The sequence below is a fragment of the Schistocerca nitens genome, chromosome 9 (assembly GCF_023898315.1).
Source record: "Schistocerca nitens isolate TAMUIC-IGC-003100 chromosome 9, iqSchNite1.1, whole genome shotgun sequence".
NCBI classification, from domain to species: Eukaryota; Metazoa; Arthropoda; class Insecta; order Orthoptera; family Acrididae; genus Schistocerca; species Schistocerca nitens.
The window spans coordinates 147,537,392-147,557,325 of NC_064622.1; the positions used below are offsets into that span (position 1 = coordinate 147,537,392).

General features: G+C 41.2%; 1 protein-coding gene across 1 annotated transcript; it reads right to left on the bottom strand.

Annotated features, from left to right (window-relative positions):
- Positions 1-17,774: 17,774 nt before the first annotated feature.
- On the bottom strand, positions 17,775-18,469 carry LOC126204062 (uncharacterized). The gene is made up of 2 exons (XM_049938485.1): positions 18,428-18,469; positions 17,775-18,167 (listed from the first exon to the last, which is right to left on the bottom strand). The coding sequence occupies exons 1-2, from the start codon at positions 18,467-18,469 to the stop codon at positions 17,775-17,777; spliced, it is 435 nt and encodes a 144-aa protein (XP_049794442.1).
- Between the last annotated feature and the right edge of the window lie 1,465 nt (positions 18,470-19,934).

The window sequence follows — 19,934 nt, forward strand, 5'->3', positions numbered from 1 at the left end:
GCGCCTAATAAGATTACCGTATTCCTGTACATAGCCATGAAGATAAATGAATAGACACTTTGTCAAGTATCAGAGATATGTAAGAACAAGATTAACGTACCAAGACGAAGGGAACTTCAGATTGTCAATTGTAAACAGCATCCAGAATCAAATTACGTAATGTCTGTATTTTTTATTATTTTAATAAATGTGTTTGAAAATTAATCATGTTCTGTTTAAAGTTGGTCACCGTCAATCTGCTACTCTAAGCGTGCAAGTGGCATTTCTATCGTCTGACCTAACGGCAGAAGATAAACACGCCACGATAAGACCACGAGACATATTGCTGACACTCGCCTACTTCGTTAGAGCGACAAGTCAAATAATCTGATGGTGTGTGTGCCGAAGGTCTTACAGTACACACACCACACTACCGGTGGAATTTTACAAAAAAGAAAAAAAAATCGGGTATTATGGGCGATACGTTTACCGACGCAATAAATGAAATCATCAACGGTATCTCAATACCTCAGGGACTTAAAAAAGGTGTCTTTATGATGGTACCAAAAGAGCGCCGAACGAAAAATATTACTAACCTGCGACATATATGTTTGTTAAATGATCACTGCAAACTTGCTGCACATGCACTGAAACTTCGACTGAGTAGGGTAGCACAACGAATCATTGGACAGGATCAAACAGTCCTCCCTCACAGAAGCATCATTAAAACTGTCAGTGGATACCGTGATATTATCTCAGTCTTTTTAGCAACTAAAGTTAAAGGTTACCTACTTTTTATCGATTCTGAGAAATGCATTTGACCAGATTGATCACCATTATATTTTTAAATCAATGGCGGCAATGTGTTTTTGCGAGGGAGGTACTTGCCGTCTTTAAAATTTATGATTACGGGGATGGCAGAAAAAATATTTGTTAACGGACAATGTATGAGAGACATCAATATTTTTAGGGGCTTTACGCAAGGAAGCCCGGTGTCCATGCTGCTATATATCGTAGCAATTGAACCTCTTCCCCGAAAATGAAACGATTCCTTGGAAGTTATCACGATAATGTATGTCAAGAAAGTAATTAACGTGTATGGGGATGATTTAGGTGTCGTAGTACGGAGTGAAGAAGATGTTCAAAATTTAAAGAACGCAGTCCTCAATTATTGCAATAGTACTGGTGCTGAAGTGAATACAACGAAAAGTCCTTTGCTTCATTTGAATGGCTATGAGAGCAATGTCTTGGACTGGGTTAGCTTTACTAACCATCATAAGTTCCTGGGTTAATTCTACTAACCATCATAAGTTCCTAGGTTTAACATTATCTAAATATCCGCTCAAGATGGCTTCGGTTAACTGGAAGGACTGCTTACAAACATCATAATTTCAAGAAAAAAGCATAGAAACAGGGACCCTAATTTAATTCAGAAGTACAACTGATTAACTGCAAAATCCTGTCCCAAGCAGTTTATCTAAGGTAATGTCTGCCTATACGCTTGGGCATTGCAAAAAAACATTACAAGGTTAGTTCGTCAGCTGATAAGGAAAGGATGTATCTTTAAAGTCGCAGCTCATACAGTCACCTTACTACTTGAAGACGGTGGCCTCAGTCTCACAGACATCTGGAAAAAGGCCATGACTTTATTTATCAAGCAGACTCGAGAAATTCTCCGTAAGTACCCTGATAGGTTTACGGCGCTACTCTTTCAACTGACAGAACGTAAAGAGTTGAGATGCCCTGTCAGTGTGGCTACCATTAATTTTAAACTGAACCACTTATGAATTTACTTCGCTGAGAACGTAAATGCAAAACCGAGAAGTAGCGTCTTGTTACCTGCTCTTGCCATACAACGGAGGAGAACAGTCAGGAACAGAAGAGAGACAAAATATCCTACAAGAGATTGGAATAATGTATAGCAGAACATTAGTAGTGAAGTTTTAACTAGTGCACTACGGTCAGCATCGTGTCAAGTGGTTAATGACATTATAGCAACAAATGAGCGGCTAAATACTATAGGACGCACTGATTCACACTTATGTCAATGATTTGGATTTGTTGACACGATAGTCCGCAGATTTATGTGTTTAGGCTATAATGACATATGGACCCGAATGAAGGTGGCATTCCTCAGAAGAGATGATGATAGTTTCGTCACCACAAATGAATTAACTGCTAAGGGACAAAACAAATATTGCGCAACAACAAAATAACACCATAATGTGACTATACTGAAACTTTGTTCACTATGTCATCCAAAAATGGGACTCCAACAGTATTTTTCGCGCTCCCATATTTTTTCTGTACACTGGTTTACTTTGGTTAATTGTATGTTGCGAACAAATGAGATTAATTATTATTATACTGGAACTGGATTCTTATTAAACGAACAGTTTTGTTACTGTAACTCATTAGAATGCACAATATATCCATCTTTGCTACAACTATCGTAAAAATGTTGAAATTATTTCTGTTATCAAAAATAATTAACTTGCCGTACGCAGTGCTTAAAGAACCTCAAACCTTGCAGTGGATTTTTCGTCAACATTAATTATTAATCAGTGCCACGGCTAACACTAGAGCATGAGCCTATCATTATTAACCAGAAAATGATTTTTCTATAACTTTTACCAGCCCAGAATTTTTGCATAGCAAGATTTCCTTTCGAAACATGAAAGTATTTTAACTTTGACACTGTTAAAGTTTACAATATTAGCAGCCCGCGTCCGCCTGTGAAACACAACGTAAAATCTGCTGCTTTCTACTCCGATCTCTAACTGCTGTTGTTGTTGTGGTCTTCAGTTCTGAGACTGGTTTCATGCAGCTCTCCATGCTACTCTATCCTGTGCAAGCTTCTTCATCTCCCAGTACCTACTGCAGCCTACATCCTTCTCAATCTGCTTAGTGTATTCATCTCTTGGTCTCCCTCTACGATTTTTACTCTCCACGCTGCCCTCCAATACTAAATTGGTGATCCCTCGATGTCTCAGAACATGTCCTACCAACCGATCCCTTCTTCTAGTCAAGTTGTGCCACAAGCTCCTCTTCTCACCAATTCTATTCAATACCTCCTCATTAGTTATGTGATCTACCCATCTAATCTTCGGCATTCTTCTGTAGTACCACATTTCGAAAGCTTCTATTCTCTTCTTGTCTAAACTATTTATAGTCCTCGTTTCACTACCATACATGGCTACACTCCATACAAATACATTAAGAAACGACTTCCTGACATTTAAATCTATACTCGATGTTAACAAATTTTTCTTCTTCAGAAACGCTTTCCTTGCCTTTGCCAGACTACATTTTATATCCTCTCTACTTCGACCATCATCAGTTATTTTGTTCCCCAAATAGCAAAACTCCTTTACTACTTTAAGTATCTCATTTCCTAATCTAATTCCCTCAGCATCACCCGACTTAATTCGACTACATTCCATTATCCTCGTTTTGCTTTTGTTGATGTACATTTTATACCCTTCTTTCAAGACACTGTCCATTCCGTTCAACTGCTCTTCCAAGTCCCTTGCTGTCTCTGACAGAATTACAATGTCATCAGCGAACCTCAAAGTTTTTATTTCTTCTCCATGGATTTTAATACCTACAACGAACTTTTCTTTTGTTTCCTTTATTCCAGCCGGCCGGAGTGGCCGAGCGGTTCTAGGCGCTACAGTCTGGAACCGCGCGACCGCTACGGTCGCAGATTCGAATCCTGCCTCGGGCATGGATGTGTGTGATGTCCTTAGGTTAGTTAGGTTTAAGTAGTTCTAAGTTCTAGGGGACTGATGACCACAGCAGTTAAGTCCCATAGAGCTCAGAGCCATTTGAACCATTTTCATTTATTGCTTGCTCAATATACAGATTGAATAACATCGGGGATAGGCTACAACCCTGTCTCACTCCCTTCCCAGCCACTGCTCCCCTTTCATGTCCCTCGACTCTAATAACTGCCATCTGGTTTCTGTACAAATTGTAAACAGCCTTTCGCTCCCTGTATTTTACCCCTGCCACCTTCAGAATTTGAAAGAGAGTATTCCAATCAACATTGTCAAAAGCTTTCTCTAAGTCTACAAATGCTAGAAACGTAGGTTTGCCTTTCTTTAATCTTTGTTCTAAGATAAGTCGTATGGTCAGTATTGCCTCACGTGTTCCACATTCCTATGGAATCCAAACTGATCTTTCTCGAGGTCGGCTTCTACCAGTTTTTCCATTCGTCTGTTCAGAATTCGCGTTAGTATTTTGCAGCTGCGACTTATTAAACTGATAGTTCGGTAATTTTCACATCTGTCAACACCTGCTTTCTTTGGGATTGGAATTATTATATTCTTCTTGAACTACTTCTCGAACTACTGTAAGAAATAATTTTAAATTCACTTTTTACCTGACCGCTTATTGCGGTATGATTGCCCTTATTATCAGATTTGAATCTGCCGCAGCGGCGGCTCGTTCCGCCATGTCGCAGCTCTGCACCACGAACAATACCTAAAAAGCTGAAAATGTCTTAAATAAATGGGTAAAATACCAGGCAAGCTTTCTAATAATACCATGCGAGTTCTCACTAAATAACTATATTTAAAACTCGAATAATAAAAAGTTCATGCACCTTCCTTTATAATCAGCGCCTAATGGTGTTCTGCTTACAATCTAGACAAATGATAGCTACCTATGCGTTAAACATAGCGTCACAGGTTCCTCCTCTCTACGTGACTCCAAGAAAACGACAACGACATTATTATTCTAACACTACTAGCTATACAATGGCTGATTGTCATGAAATCTCTGAGTTTTTCTTAACTAATATTTTCTGTGGTGGTTTCAGAACTCGCCGACGCAGATATTATTTCACAAATCCAGTACGTAATCCTATACAAATACAAAATATAACATAATTGTCTCTATTCTATTATTATTCAGAGTCCACAGACGTAATCAGTGCCTATATATAAATAAAATTGTAATTGCGTAGCTATGAAGCATGTTTTATCAAGAAACGTTATATATTGAGAACTACAAATGCTGCATTACGACTGAACATTATCAGCAGTTGACAAAAAGGAACCACTAGAAGAACTTCGGAAACGTGTTACAAATAGTATTTCAAAAGGAAGGTATAGGGTGAAATAGTGTTTGGAATTTGTGTGAACAAAGACTTACTTCAGCATCATGAATACTGTGTGTACATATAATCTTCAGTTTATGTTATAATTGCTAAATTTCGCAGTCTGCAGAGCCGCATTTCATTTGTCTACGAGACTGAAGCTCGCCGAAAAGGCGAAATATGGAGAGTGAAAGGATGGGCTCTAGGGAGTGAAGGCAGACACGCAAAAAAATAAAAATAAAAATAATTGGTTAGCGCTCGTTACTTGCAAGGCAAGGCCGTTAGCAATGCCGGGGTGGTGAGTTCGAGCCTCACCTGGGGCATAGCTTTATTTCGTAGCAGCCGACTCTGAAAGCATCGGGACGCAAGATTTGAGGTAGCACCTATTTACGAAACATTATGGTGTATTCCAAACACGAACTGCGTGGTTATCGGTAGTATCAGTAGTATAATGACTAGTATCCCCGCCTATCATGCAGCCGATCGGGGTCTGGTTTCCCGGCAGGGAGCTACGATTTTTATATCGCAAAACTGCGCAAATGTAGTACGTGTGGCTCGAAGGAGTCCATTAATCGCTTTGACTGAACTATGTGTGATCTCATTTAAAGAAACGTGTGGTTGGTGCAGAAGTTATTCCAGCTCCCTGTACCGAGGACTGCACCTACGCCACCGCCATAAAAACTGACAAACAACCTACTTACAGATCAGATGCCATTACATGGTACATATTTCACATCTCTACGATTCGGATCTTGAGAAAATCGTCAAGTCAACATTTTCTCTATGTTTACGCTTTATCAATAGACATGGTAAGAACGTTGAGTGGAGGACGAACATTTTCCAAAAAAAAGATTAAGATGCTGTTTAATTTTTTACTGTATTGAGAAAGCTATGGTTGGAAAGACAGCCACAGAAATTCATTACACATTTTAAGGTTGTTATAAGAAAAATGCAAAATAAGTAACATCCATACAGCACAAATAAAGAGAATAAAAGCCAAATTGATCAGTATCAAGCGTAAAAAGCTAAGTGATCTCAAAAGAAAATCCAAGACCAGATCCACAGTAAAAAGGGCGACTATTTTCTTGTATCATCTTCTTAAGCATATGCCAGTCGTAGACATTCCTTCATAGACGAACTGAAAACTGATAATGGAGCCACGCTCACTCTTCATAATGAATCTGTAACGAAAGTACATTGGCGTTATTGCGACCTTTATTCTGAATACCCAACCAAAGTTGGTATAATAGCTGAAGCTCTGCAGCTGATGAACAGGGAAATCACTGAGGACGAAAACCGTGAGTTGTCAGCTCATTTTAGCAAGAAGGAGATTTTAGAATTAAATGTCAATTCATCAGCCAGTAAAGCCCCAAAACGGTTTTATCGTCGATACTGGGATGTTACTGGCATCATTTTAAGGAAAAATTAAGTGAAATAAGTAGTGGCGTGACCGCTTCTGGAGATATGGAAGAAGGCGAAATGGTCCTGGTTTCCAAAAAATGATGGATAAAAGGCTTCGACAATCTGTGGCTGATCACCCTGCTCAGTTTTGATTACAAGACCATCGTTAGAGTCCCCAACATGTGCATAAAATAGTTGATTAATAGCGTCGTGAGCTAACACCAGACCTGCCCACCGGAACGTACTGCCACGTCAGCTGTCCCAGAAATTAGAGATATACAGTAATTTCAATAACCTCAGTCACCAGCTTCACTTTCGCCCTGCTTTTTAATTACTTCAGTAAAGCCTTTGACGATGTTAACCATATGTACATCATGCGAGTAAAGGAAAAAGTGGGATTGGAGGAGGGAGTTTTAAAAGCCCTTCGTACTATGTTTAGCAGCATATCTTCGAGAGTTCAGGTCAATGGACAGCTGTTGAATTAAGATCTCCATTCACTGGGGTGTATCCCAGGGCAGTCCACTCTCCATGATGCATTTCGTATTGTATCTGGAGCCCTTTCTACGGTCACTTAACGAAATGTTACCAGAAGATTCTATGCCCGATCAGACTTTCAAAATCAGAGCGTACGCTGACAACGTGGTTGTATTGATAAGACGTGAAGATGTAGTGACACCCATGAAAAGTGAAATCGATAAATATAGGCGTCTGGAATAAACCTGAGTGACGTGAAATGTAAACTGTTCAATATCAGGGGGTTGCGACAACCTAAATATTCCATGGGCACAAGATGTGGAAACTCGTGAAATGCTAGGAATCACCTTGGACAGATGTCCACTCAAAACGGCTGCCTCTAGCTGGAGAGCAGTGACGCACAAAATACAAGGAGCAACAGCAAAATGTTACTCGCGAGCAGTGAAACGTATGAAAAAAAAAAAAAAGTTCAAATGTGTGTGAAATCTTATGACACTTAACTGCTAAGGTCATCAGTCCCTAAGCTTACACACTACTTAACCTAAATTATCCTAAAGCCAAACACACACGCCCATGCCCGAGGGAGGACTCGAACCTCCGCCGGGATCAGTCGCACAGTCCATGACTGCAGCGCCCAGACCGCTCGGCTAATCCCGCGCGGCAAACGTATGGAAAAAATTAGTACATCAAATACATGTGTTCTCCAAGGCGTACGAGGGTGTAGCCAAAATAAATTGGAATAACATTGCCGTCGGCGGAGCTTGTGTAGTACGCATTTCTGCTGCTTAGGTGTTTACAGCGCAACTCATTTCCAATTCAGTACCACCTATGCTGTCGACGGGGTATGTTCTGGTCATCTACAGTGATTGATTTTGCTAGCTCTGTTTGGATCTTGTTTGGTTCGTTATGATGGCAAGTTTAATTGAACAACGTGCAGCTATGAAATTTTGTTTCATACTCGGTGAGACTGTTTTAATGTTGGAAACAGCTTACCGAGAAGACGCTATTGGAAAACCTCAAGTGTACGAGTGGTTTGCTCGATTTAAAAATGGCGGCACGTCGATTGATGACATCAAACCTCGTTCCAGACGTCCACCAACTGCCAGAATCGAGAAAATATTGAAAAAATTCGGGAGCTTGTGCTCACAGACCGTCGACAGACAACTGATCAGCTGTCAGAGATCAGTGGGTCACCTTGGAGATCGGTTCAGTGACTTTTAACGGAAGGTTTGAGCAGACATGATTCTGGTTCTTCCATCACGACAAAGCACAGGCACAGAGTCATCTTTGTTAGACAGTTTTTTGCTAAATATGGCACATTACTCGCCTGACCTGGCTCCGTGCCACTTTTCCTTATTTCCAAACATGAAAAAAGACATGAAAGGACACTGATTTAACAGCACTGAAGAAGTCACGGAAAAAAACAAGGAAGGAGCTGTCAGACATTTATAAAAGACGACTACAAAAAATGTTTCGAACAGTGGAAGCACAGACGGGACAAATGTATTAGTAGAAGTAGAAAAGGACAATAAACTGCCATTTCTAGATGTGCTGGTCACAAGGGACGCCGAAAACCTGGGACATAGCGTGTATCGAAAACCGACACACACGGACCGATACCTGCACAAACTGTCAAACCACCACCCGAGCCAGAAAAGAGGCATGATTAGTACGCTCGTAACGAGAGCAGGACGAATATGTGAGCTGCAACATCTCAAACGAGAAATGCAACACCTGGAAACTGTCCTGAGGAGCAATGGGTACTCCACAAGCTATATTAGAAGTGTAACAGAGCCGAACACTCGGCGAAGTAAGGAACCAGAAAGAGAAATGTCGGGTACGGCCTTTCTGCCATACATTCCCAGAGTGACGGACAGAGTCGGCCGTATATTGCGCAAACATGGCGTAAAGACGATTTTCAAACCGATAAGGAAGTTCAAAGAGTGTCTTAGATCGGCGAAGGAGAAAAGAGAACCACTTGCAATGTCGGGAGTGTACCGTATACCATGCGCATGCGGAAAAGTTTATGTCGGAATGACTGGACGATCCATTAACACCAGGATCAAAGAGCATAAGCGACACTGCAGGCTGGGGCAGGTGGAGAAGTCGGCCGTGGCAGAGCACGCACTGAATCAGACCGACCACGTAATAAAATTCGCCGACACGGAAGTTCTGGCTGTAGAGAAGCACTATCACACGCGCTTATTCAGAGAAGCTGTAGAAATACAAAAACATGCGAACAGTTTGAACAAGAAAGAGGAAAGCCTTAAGGTAAACGGATCCTGGCTTCCCGTACTGCAGCGAACGACAGTCGCAGGTAGCAAGAGGAGAACCGCACCGGAAATGACCGCGGAGAAGCCCTCGGACGTGGGCGCGCCAGGTACATATAGTCTGCGGCCGCGAGCTCGGCTCCAGTTCACCACCGGCAATGGAGGGTGAAGCTTTGACAATGCCAGCCACTCGTGCTGACGAAACGTCAGAAAAATCATTAGATGAACGTCGGCCGAATAACCCGAGACAGAAGCCAATAGGCAGTTTGTCAACAAGTGGCCACGAAAGCCTTAACAATTTTGTAAATAGAGGAACGCTCGAGTAATCGAACTTGTAGATATCACCAGAAAAGTAACGGCTTTACACGTCAAGCTGATCATAAGCTTGCTGAATGACAGTCAAGGGAACATAACACAATCGCTCTTCACCACAGTGTCGTGGGGTTTCCTACCGTGGGGTTTCCTACGAGCAGTGGCACACTAAACCTGTCAGAGGCCCGGGCCGGCAAAACAAATCGAGGCTCCCCTCCTCACCACACAGGATTTCTCCGAGAGTTTCAAACGTAAACGGAAGGAAGTCCCACATTGCTTATCATCTTCATTTTGTGTCGTGATAATTTACAAGGTATACCGTTATTTTATGAAACACTGAAATAGTGACTGCTCTCGTAATCTCGTTACTATTATTTAATAGCTATCTTGCCCCTTATACGACAGAAATCATTACATTATTTCTGTTGTTCGAATCTATTATTTATGTTTCGCAACTAAGTCGGCGTAGAGCGGGCGGGGTGTATAAAAATGAATTCCTATTTCCCAAACCAAGAGGAAGGTCACTGTCTACATAAAACTTCGTTCAGTGCATGGTGGAGGGTACTTTACTTACGGATTTCAACAAAAGCCACATTGTTGCTCCGATCTTGATGAAATTTTGTTCATTTGATCTTCAAAACAAGGGGAACCTCGCCGTCTACGTGAAATTTCATACGGTGTATGGCGGAAGGTGCTTTACAACAGAATTACACACTATTTGACTGATCAGCTTGGGAATTGGCTCATGTATGTGTGTTTTCGTGGCGAAGGCATTTACATAAACCAACGTATGCTGGATTGCGGATGGTTGGCCTACCTTTAAATAAATTCAACATCGTCTCGTCAATCAGCATGAAAGTTGTCAGATATACATAGTTTCTCATAGACGGGGAAAGAGGAGATGGCTTGATGGAGGCGGAGGAGGCGATATACAGAGGGGGGCGGGGAGGGGGGAGGAGGTGCATCCAGAGAAGTGAGAGAAGCAGATTAAAACGGAAAGGGAGCAGCAGGTAAATAGAGAGAAAGGGGGAACGTGATGAATGACTAATGGAACACTGTAATAAATACATAAATTAGTGGTGTTATTGTGAATTTGATGTACTATTAGAAAAAGCGGAGAAGGAGGTGGACAGAGACGGGAAGATGGATGGAGAAGGAGAGGAGGAGTAAGTGTTGTGAGAGCGGGGGGGGGGGGGCAGATGGAGGAGATGGAAAGAGAGGCGAATGGGCGGAAGGAGAAGGTGGATAGAGAGACAAGATAGGACTAAATGGACAAGAGAGATGAGGGAAGAGGGGATGAACTGACATAAAACTGGGATGAATAAATATCCGGGCCACGCCGGGTTTACAGTTAGTAATTAGATAAAGATTTACGCGACAATGGGCGTGTTCATCTGAAACAAATTACAGAATATTTCCCTATGGTTAGATGCGGCGCATAAAGTCTCGATAACTAGAGTGTTATTCTTGATGTCTACAGATGATAAAATTCGTTGCTTAATATAGATGACTGCACCAAAGTTTATAAAATGAACTACATAATAATCAGCTGAAAACTGCTCCTGTTGGAGCACAATAAAGGCAAATATGATCGTGTTTAAAAGTCTCTGACAGAAAAGTGGGCAACCAGCTGTCTGAGTCCTCATTCCGCCTTCCTCGCCAAAAATTCTGGAAGCTTGACAGGACGAGTGACCATGTTATGTAAGAAATTTACAAAGTAAAATTTCAGTTATGTTGAGATAAAAATTCATTAAATAGCAGATTGTGTATTAGAACTTTAGAAATACCGTTAAAAGCGTACTTTTGTGAATGAGATCCGCCAAATACAAATAATTAGTTTCGTATGACATATATGACGAAACTCCAGAATCGGCAAGTTGTTGTTGTTGTTGTGGTCTTCAGTCCTGAGACTGGTTTGATGCAGCTCTCCATGCTACTCTATCCTGTGCAAGCTTCTTCATCTCCCAGTACCTACTGCAACCTACATCCTTCTGAATCTGCTTAGAGTATTCATCTCTTGGTCTCCCTCTACGATTTTTACCCTCCACGCTGCCCTCCAATGCTAAATTTGTGATCCCTTGATGCCTCAAAACATGTCCTACCAACCGATCCCTGCTTCTAGTCAAGTTGTGCCACAAACTTCTCGTCTCCCCAATCCTATTCAATACCTCCTCATTAGTTACGTGATCTACCCACCTTATCATCAGCATTCTTCTGTAGCACCACATTTCGAAAGCTTCTAATCTCTTCTTGTCCAAACTGGTTGTCGTCCATGTTTCACTTGCATACATGGCTACACTCCATACAAATACTTTCAGAAACGACTTCCTGACACTTAAATCTATACTCGATGTTAACAAATTTCTCTTCTTCAGAAACCATTTCCTTGCCATTGCCAGTCTACATTTTATATCCTCCCTACTTCGACCATCATCAGTTATTTTACTCCCTAAATAGCAAAACTCCTTTACTACTTTAAGTGTCTCATTTCCTAATCTAATCCCCTCAGCATCACCCGATTTAATTTGAATACATTCCATTATCCTCGTTTTGCTTTTGTTGATGTTCATCTTATTACAATGTCATCGGCGAACCTCAAAGTTTTTACTTCTTCTCCATGAATTTTAATACCTACTCCGAATTTTTCTTTTGTTTCCTTTACTGCTTGCTCAATATACAGATTGAATAACATCGAGGAGAGGCTACAACCCTGTCTCACTCCTTTCCCAACCACTGCTTCCCTTTCATGCCCCTCGACTCTTATAACTGCCATCTGGTTTCTGTACAAATTGTAAATAGCCTTTCGCTCCCTGTATTTTACCCCTGCCACCTTCAGAATTTGAAAGAGAGTATTCCAGTTAACGTTGTCAAAAGCTTTCTCTAAGTCTACAAATGCTAGAAACGTAGGTTTGCCTTTTCTTAAACTTTCTTCTAACATAAGTCGTAAGGTTAGTATTGCCTCACGTGTTCCAACATTTCTACGGAATCCAAACTGATCTTCCCCGAGGTCCGCTTCTACCAGTTTTTCCATTCGTCTGTAAAGAATTCGCGTTAGTATTTTGCAGCTGTGACTTATTAAACTGATAGTTCGGTAATTTTCACATCTGTCAACACCTGCTTTCTTTGGGATTGGAATTATTATATTCTTCTTGAAGTCTGAGGGTATTTCGCCTGTCTCATACATCTTGCTCACCAGATGGTAGAGTTTTGTCATGACTGGCTCTCCCAAGGCCATCAGTAGTTCTAATGGAATGTTGTCTACTCCCGGGGCCTTGTTTCGACTCAGGTCTTTCAGTGCTCTGTCAAACTCTTCACGCAGTATCTTATCTCCCATTTCATCTTCATCTACATCCTCTTCCATTTCCATAATATTGTCCTCAAGTACATCGCCCTTGTATAAACCCTCTATATACTCCTTCCACCTTTCTGCCTTCCCTTCTTTGCTTAGAACTGGGTTGCCATCTGAGCTCTTGATATTCATACAAGTGGTTCTCTTCTCTCCAAAGGTCTCTTTAATTTTCCTGTAGGCAGTATCTATCTTACCTCTAGTGAGACAAGCCTCTACATCCTTACATTTGTCCTCTAGCCATCCCTGCTTAGCCATTTTGCACTTCCTGTCGATCTCATTTTTGAGACGTTTGTATTCCTTTTTGCCTAATTCATTTACTGCATTTTTATATTTTCTCCTTTCATCAATTAAATTCAATATTTTTTCTGGTACCCAAGGATTTCTATTAGCCCTCGTCTTTTTACCTACTTGATCCTCTGCTGCCTTCACTACTTCATCCCTCAGAGCTACCCATTCTTCTACTGTATTTCTTTCCCCCATTCCTGTCAATTGTTCCCTTATGCTCTCCCTGAAACTCTCTACAACCTCAGGTTCTTTCAGTTTATCCAGGTCCCATCTCCTTAAATTCCCACCTTTTTGCAGTTTCTTCAGTTTCAATCTGCAGTTCATAACCAACAGATTGTTGTCAGAATCCACATCTGCCCCTGGAAATGTCTTACAATTTAAAAACTGGTTCCTAAATCTCTGTCTTACCATTATATAATCTATCTGATACCTTTTAGTATCTCGAGGATTCTTCCAGGTATACATTCTTCTTTTATGATTCTTGAACCAAGTGTTAGCTATGATTAAGTTATGCTCTGTGCAAAATTCTACAAGGCGGCTTCCTCTTTCATTTCTTACCCCCAATCCATATTCACCTACTATGTTTCCTTCTCTCCCTTTTTCTACTGACGAATTCCAGTCACCCACGACTATTAAATTTTCGTCTCCCTTCACTACCTGAATAATTTCTTTTATCTCGTCATACATTTCATCAATTTCTTCATCATCTGCAGAGCTTGTACTACTGTAGTAGGCATGGGCTTTGTGTCTATCTTGGCCACAATAATGCGTTCACTATGCTGTTTGTAGTAGCTAACTCGCACTCCTATTTTTTTATTCATTATTAAACCTACTCCTGCATTACTCCTATTTGATTTTGTATTTATAACCCTGTAATCACCTGACCAAAAGTCTTGTTCCTCCTGCCACCGAACTTCACTAATTCCCACTATATCTAACTTTAACCTATCCATTTCCCTTTTTAAATTTTCTAACCTACCTGCCCAATTAAGGGATCTGACATTCCACGCTCCGATCCGTAGAATGCCAGTTTTCTTTCTCCTGATAACGACGTCCTCTTGAGTAGTCCCCGCCCGGAGATCCGAATGGGGGACTATTTTACCACCGGAATATTTTACCCAAGAGGACGCCATCATCATTTAATCATACAGTAAAGCTGCATGTCCTCGGGAAAAATTACGGCTGTAGTTTCCCCTTGCTTTCAGCCGTTCGCAGTACCAGCACAGCAAGGCCGTTTTGGTTAATGTTACAAGGCCAGATCAGTCAATCATGCAGACTGTTGCCCCTGCAACTACTGAAAAGGCTGCTGCCCCTCTTCAGGAACCACATGTTTGTCTGGCCTCTCAACAGATACCCCTCCGTTGTGGTTGCACCTACGGTACGGCCATCTGTATCGCTGAGGCACGCAAGCCTCCCCACCAACGGCAAGGTCAACGGTTCATAGGGGGGATCGGCAAGTTAACTTTGCGAAATTATTGATGCTGATGCTGTCTGAGAAACGGTGACAACACCTGCACTGAGGGTGAGCGACTGGGGTAGGCAAGCAGTGGGGGAGGCTCAGTTGGTAAACATCTCGTTAGGGAACTGATTGCTCTGGACAGCTTCGCTACCTGCTGCACGCTTGTAGGAAACCCCACGGTAGGAAACCCCACGTAGCTCTTCACCACAGTGCGCTGTGATGTAACGGACGAATTGTGGCACCCTGCAAATATTCTAAGTGGGCGTGGCCGCACAGGACGCTCGTCAAAGCCGGGGTCTGGCAGCAAACACGTGGTGGCAAACTTAAGCCGGACGAGAGGGGTAGGCCCAGCGCATGGTCCAGCCGCGTGGCTGCGAATTCCGCTGTGACGAGGACGGTGCTTGTGACAATGAAGGAGACACGCCGGGGGTGCCAAAGTTAGCGGACTTTGTGAAACTTTAATGGCAGACATTTCACAGTTCGTATAGAAATTAATAGTAGCCAGATGAATCATGATACCTCAAAAAGAAACATTTACATTACTATTATTTGCATGACGATTCTGATGGTGTAATCAAATTTTCAATATCTTTATTAGTTTAAAGTTTAGTACCTGACGGTAAATTATACAAGTAATACCCAGCAACGAATTTCCAAAATATAAACGCTTCATCCGATTTTGTCGATCGCCGTGTCTCTAGAAAGCTATTAGTGTAAACCTAAATTGGTATGATTTACAGGCATGTAACTTGAATAGTATATGAGTAATTGGAGGTCAAAGTGGCCGATTACTATCGATAGCGTCAGGCCATAAGTACTCCACAGTTACACGAGAAAACGGTAACAGCATGCTTATAAATATATTTATTCATCTGTGTCTTTGTTTATATCCGATATATACTATTCATGAAGAAATTGGTTAAATATTTACTGTGTTTTAGAAAGCACGGAGACATTAGGTTCCTGGCCTACCTTTTGCTTCTTTTCTTTTGATATATGTTTATTTAATTGCTTATGTATTTAATAATGTGTGTTAGAACTTGTTTTTGGCCCAGCCGTAGGAATATTTATTTAATTTCAAGTATTTAAATGTAAATCCAGTATTTAGAATATGTTTCATTATGTTTGTGTGACTGTGCGTTGGCATGAAGACATGGCTAGCCAATCACAGCGCTCATGAATGGAGAGACTGTATGGAAGTGGGGAGGAGCATCGTTTTCTGGAGAGGACAGGGTGTTCTGGAGAGGACGGCACAGGATATGGAGCACCAGCGGCATTACGGCGACACGGACGAGCGGTCGGCGGAAAGACTTGGACAGTGGAGCCGTTTGCGCGTGGTCGCGGCAGATACAAAAACTTCGGAGTGCCGACTTGTGCACTTGTGAGATATCCGTGGCTTCTACAGTGAAGACTTAGTGTACGTCTAGAAGAGAATATCTCGCGAGCTATGTTGTTGTTCATGACTAATTACGTGCAGTAGGAATCTATTGTTTCCCTGTTATTCAACTTATATTTTATTTAATTGCTGGACCATCGACACCAATAAGTATTTTGCAGAAATATACCGCATTCTCAAAAGTACTTCTACTATCGTACTCATCATTTAAAGTCGTTAAGATAGTACCTGCAGATTTTATTTAGCTGAAATCTTTCATTTATAAAATTCACAAGTGCCGAGTGATAGAAACTTTCGCCCATTTTATTCATGTGTGCATTCTTATCGTATGCTGTAGACTCAGTAGTATTTGGCTTGTAATGCGGCAACTACGTATCCCAGGCCCTAGACAACGAAACCAGCCAAAACTTTTGATATTGCAGCTCACAGTCGGAGGGGTGCGCAGTCGTTTTTGAAAAGCCCGCAGCACCCAGCATGTAAGCGTCCTCTGACGGACGTAGGAAAACTAAACTACAAGTTGAAGCACATTCGAGAATTCTTCCTACAGGTAAGCTACACGGATGTGAGCGTTGTACGAAGGAGTCCCCTAACAACACGAGATTTGCAAATTTAGTGGGGAACGACGAAAGAACAAAACAATGTAGAAACAAGCATCCCGCCACCAACTGGAAAGCAACGTGTGCAAAACATCTTGAAAATACACATCTGATACTGCATCGATCTGGTACGGGGTAGTGAAGAATATAATCGCAACAAATGAAAAACTCCACGCAGTAGGGTTGAGCGTTACGGACAAATGCCACTTTTGTGGATTCGTCGATTTCCTGTTACATCGATTCCCCTGTGATGGTCATATACGGAACTCATAATAGGTCAGGTATAGAATAACACTGTTGTCAAGGAGCTCCGAAGAAAACTTCAAGACAGACATCCTCCGGAGACCTGATACCAAGCTCTACCCTATCACAAAAAATTACACAATTATGTCGACATTCGTCTTTTGGATTTACAGCTCTTTTAATTTTTCGTATTTGCAGTTAAAATTATTGGATATAGGTTTCGTCTTTTATGCAAAACACTGTTTTTTCGCAAGTACTTGAGAAATAAAAATGTGTTTGTAAAACCGAAAGTACACAGAGTTCATTTAATACGTGTGCGTGCAGTGCCCTCAGAACGCGAAAGAAGGATCAGTCACAACTAAACATGGCAAGTCATTAGAGCAGGACACCATACAGGTGGTCCTGCATGACCATATAATGTAAAATCAAGTTTTTCAATTAACAAAACCCACTGATGATGTAACAGAGGTGCCGAAACGTGTTTGGATAATAAGACAAAACAGTGTTTTCCACAAAAGGAGGAATTTATATCCAATAACGCTTTGTGGATACTGGATAATTTCGGTAATCAACGTCAGAGGACAGGACAGTTCCATCAGCTTCATGAGTTACATGGAAACAGCCTGCTGGAACACTAAATCTATCACAAACCTGAAAAATTTTTTCGGAATCATCTTTGACGTAACTTTTGAAAAACCAGGAATAGGATAATCAAATCGGAAGAGTGCAACACGATCAAAGAAGAGACTCATTTCATGTTCAAAAGATGAAATCTTTAAGTTTGTTAGCACAATTTTATCCTCAGGAAGAAGCCCTTACGTCAGCCAGAAATACTGTACCATCTGCATAGAGTAATGTTTGCAGATAGACTGGTGGAAATCTGCACATTACAAACTTTGTTCTGTCGGTTCACCTCTTGCATGTTTTCGTTACTTCATCGAGAAAGATTTCAATGAGTAGGGGACTGAGACTAAGACGTTCCTTGATCCCTTTCCCCAGTGAAAATCCTCCTGATACTTCACCATCAATACAAGCCACTCCCACTGGTTGTTCATACACACTTTTCACGGAATCAATCAGTTTCATCAGCACCCTCTTTGCTTCCAGTGCTTTCCAGACGTACTGCTTTGCCACGGTGTCAAAAGCAGTTTTAATATCGAGAAACGTGAGATAAAGGTCCGTTTTGTTCTTCTCAGTTATTGTTCTTCTAGTGTAGATGTGATCTTGTGTCTGCCGCCTTGGTCTAAATGCAGCCACCTCCTCCTCTTCCAAATCCTCTTCCACCACCCTTCTTGGTTCCCTCTGTAATATTGAAGTACAGACTTAATAGATTATAGACATTTGGCCCTGCAGTTTTAACAGTTATCACTGTTCCCCTTCTTATGCAATTGTGTAATGAAGCTCTTCTTGCATTTCTCTAGATGACTATTCTCCTCCATACACTCTAAAACAGCTTAGTGAGTTCCAGCATCACTTCTGCTCCACTACACTTTATTTGTTCTACCTATCTAACCAGGTCCCGCAGTCTTCCCCATTCTGATTTAGCCAACCGCTACACCTACATCCCGTCCTTTTATCTCTGCTCCAGTTTCTGGGTCCTTCATAATTTCAATTCTTTATAGTGTCGTCACCACGCCTAAAGCACTGCTGCTTTCTCTGACGCTAGCTTACTCCGAACCTTGATTGTCCTTGTTTACTTGTTTTCTCCCATATTTACCTCTTAGTGGTTTTATAGTTTCCCAGAAACTGTTTGTGTTGGTCTCTCTCGTACTGTCCTCAAGGCCATAGATGTGTGTGATGTCCTTAGGTTTAAGTAGTTCTAAGTCTAGGGGACTGATGACCTGAGATGTTGAGTCCCACAGTCCTCAGAGCCATTTGAACCATTTTGGAATGGTATCAATAGCTGGAAGCGAATGATAGTGAATGCAGATAAAAGCAAAGTAATCTGAGTTTCAAAACAGAACATACACGAAGAAAAACTCAATATACTATGTAATGGAAAGCTTCTTGGAAAATTTAGAAGTTTTGAATATCTTGGCACCATACTAATTAGTGATCGGAGAATAAGTAACAGATACTAAAGAGAACTAAGAAACCATTTACAGCATACTATCAGATGAATAACATAATATTAAAGGTGAAAGAGATTAGTACGAAAACTGAAACGCATATTTACAGTGGCAGAAATGACAACGCAAAGTATGGAAAGTGTGGCACTACAAGAGAAGTATTTAAGTAGGATTACTGCTACAGAAGTGAAGTTTACGGATAGAGCAGCAGGAGAGACCAGATGAGATCGAGTTAGAAGTGAAAGAATACGAGAAAATTGTACTTAGGAAAATTGTCTCGATCGCTCAAATCACATTTATCTGTCACCGGTTTCAGTCCAGAGTCGGACCACCTTTAGATCATACTCTGAAATGTACAATAGTATAAATATACAGGGACTTATAGATAAAATATAAATAATGTAATGAAAATAATAGAAATTATACCGAAAGTTGATATGTGGAGATGGATACACGGAGCATGAACTGCAGAAACCTCCAGATGCTGTCAACTGCTGGAGAAACAACGATGTGGCGTCTTCGGAAGCTCCGCCCCCTAGCCGTTTCCACACGTAATTCGTAACCAACAGAATGAACGCGTATTGAATGCATGACGAAAAACTTTACTTACTAACTTAAAATTGCTATCTGTTTGTAGTACTGACTGTACGATTAACCCCAATTACATTTATGATGCGAAGAACTAAAACATAAAATAGCTTACAGTAAAAGTCCGATGACTTACTCTGTCCTCTATGGGACAGTATGTATATATAAGGCGTCACTGGTTCCTTAGCAACATGTGTAACGAGCCTACAAACTTTTTTGGTACCAGCCTGCTTATAGTATCTGATTATATTATCAGTTTAAGTGGCTTATTTTAATTTTACACTGTAAAAATATAACATTTTAGAACGCAAATTAACATAAAGTAAAAATCCAGCAACATCACTATTACACTACCCTCTACAGGGTCATCTGCATGAACAGGACGCTGCTGGTTGCTTAGCAACATGCAGCA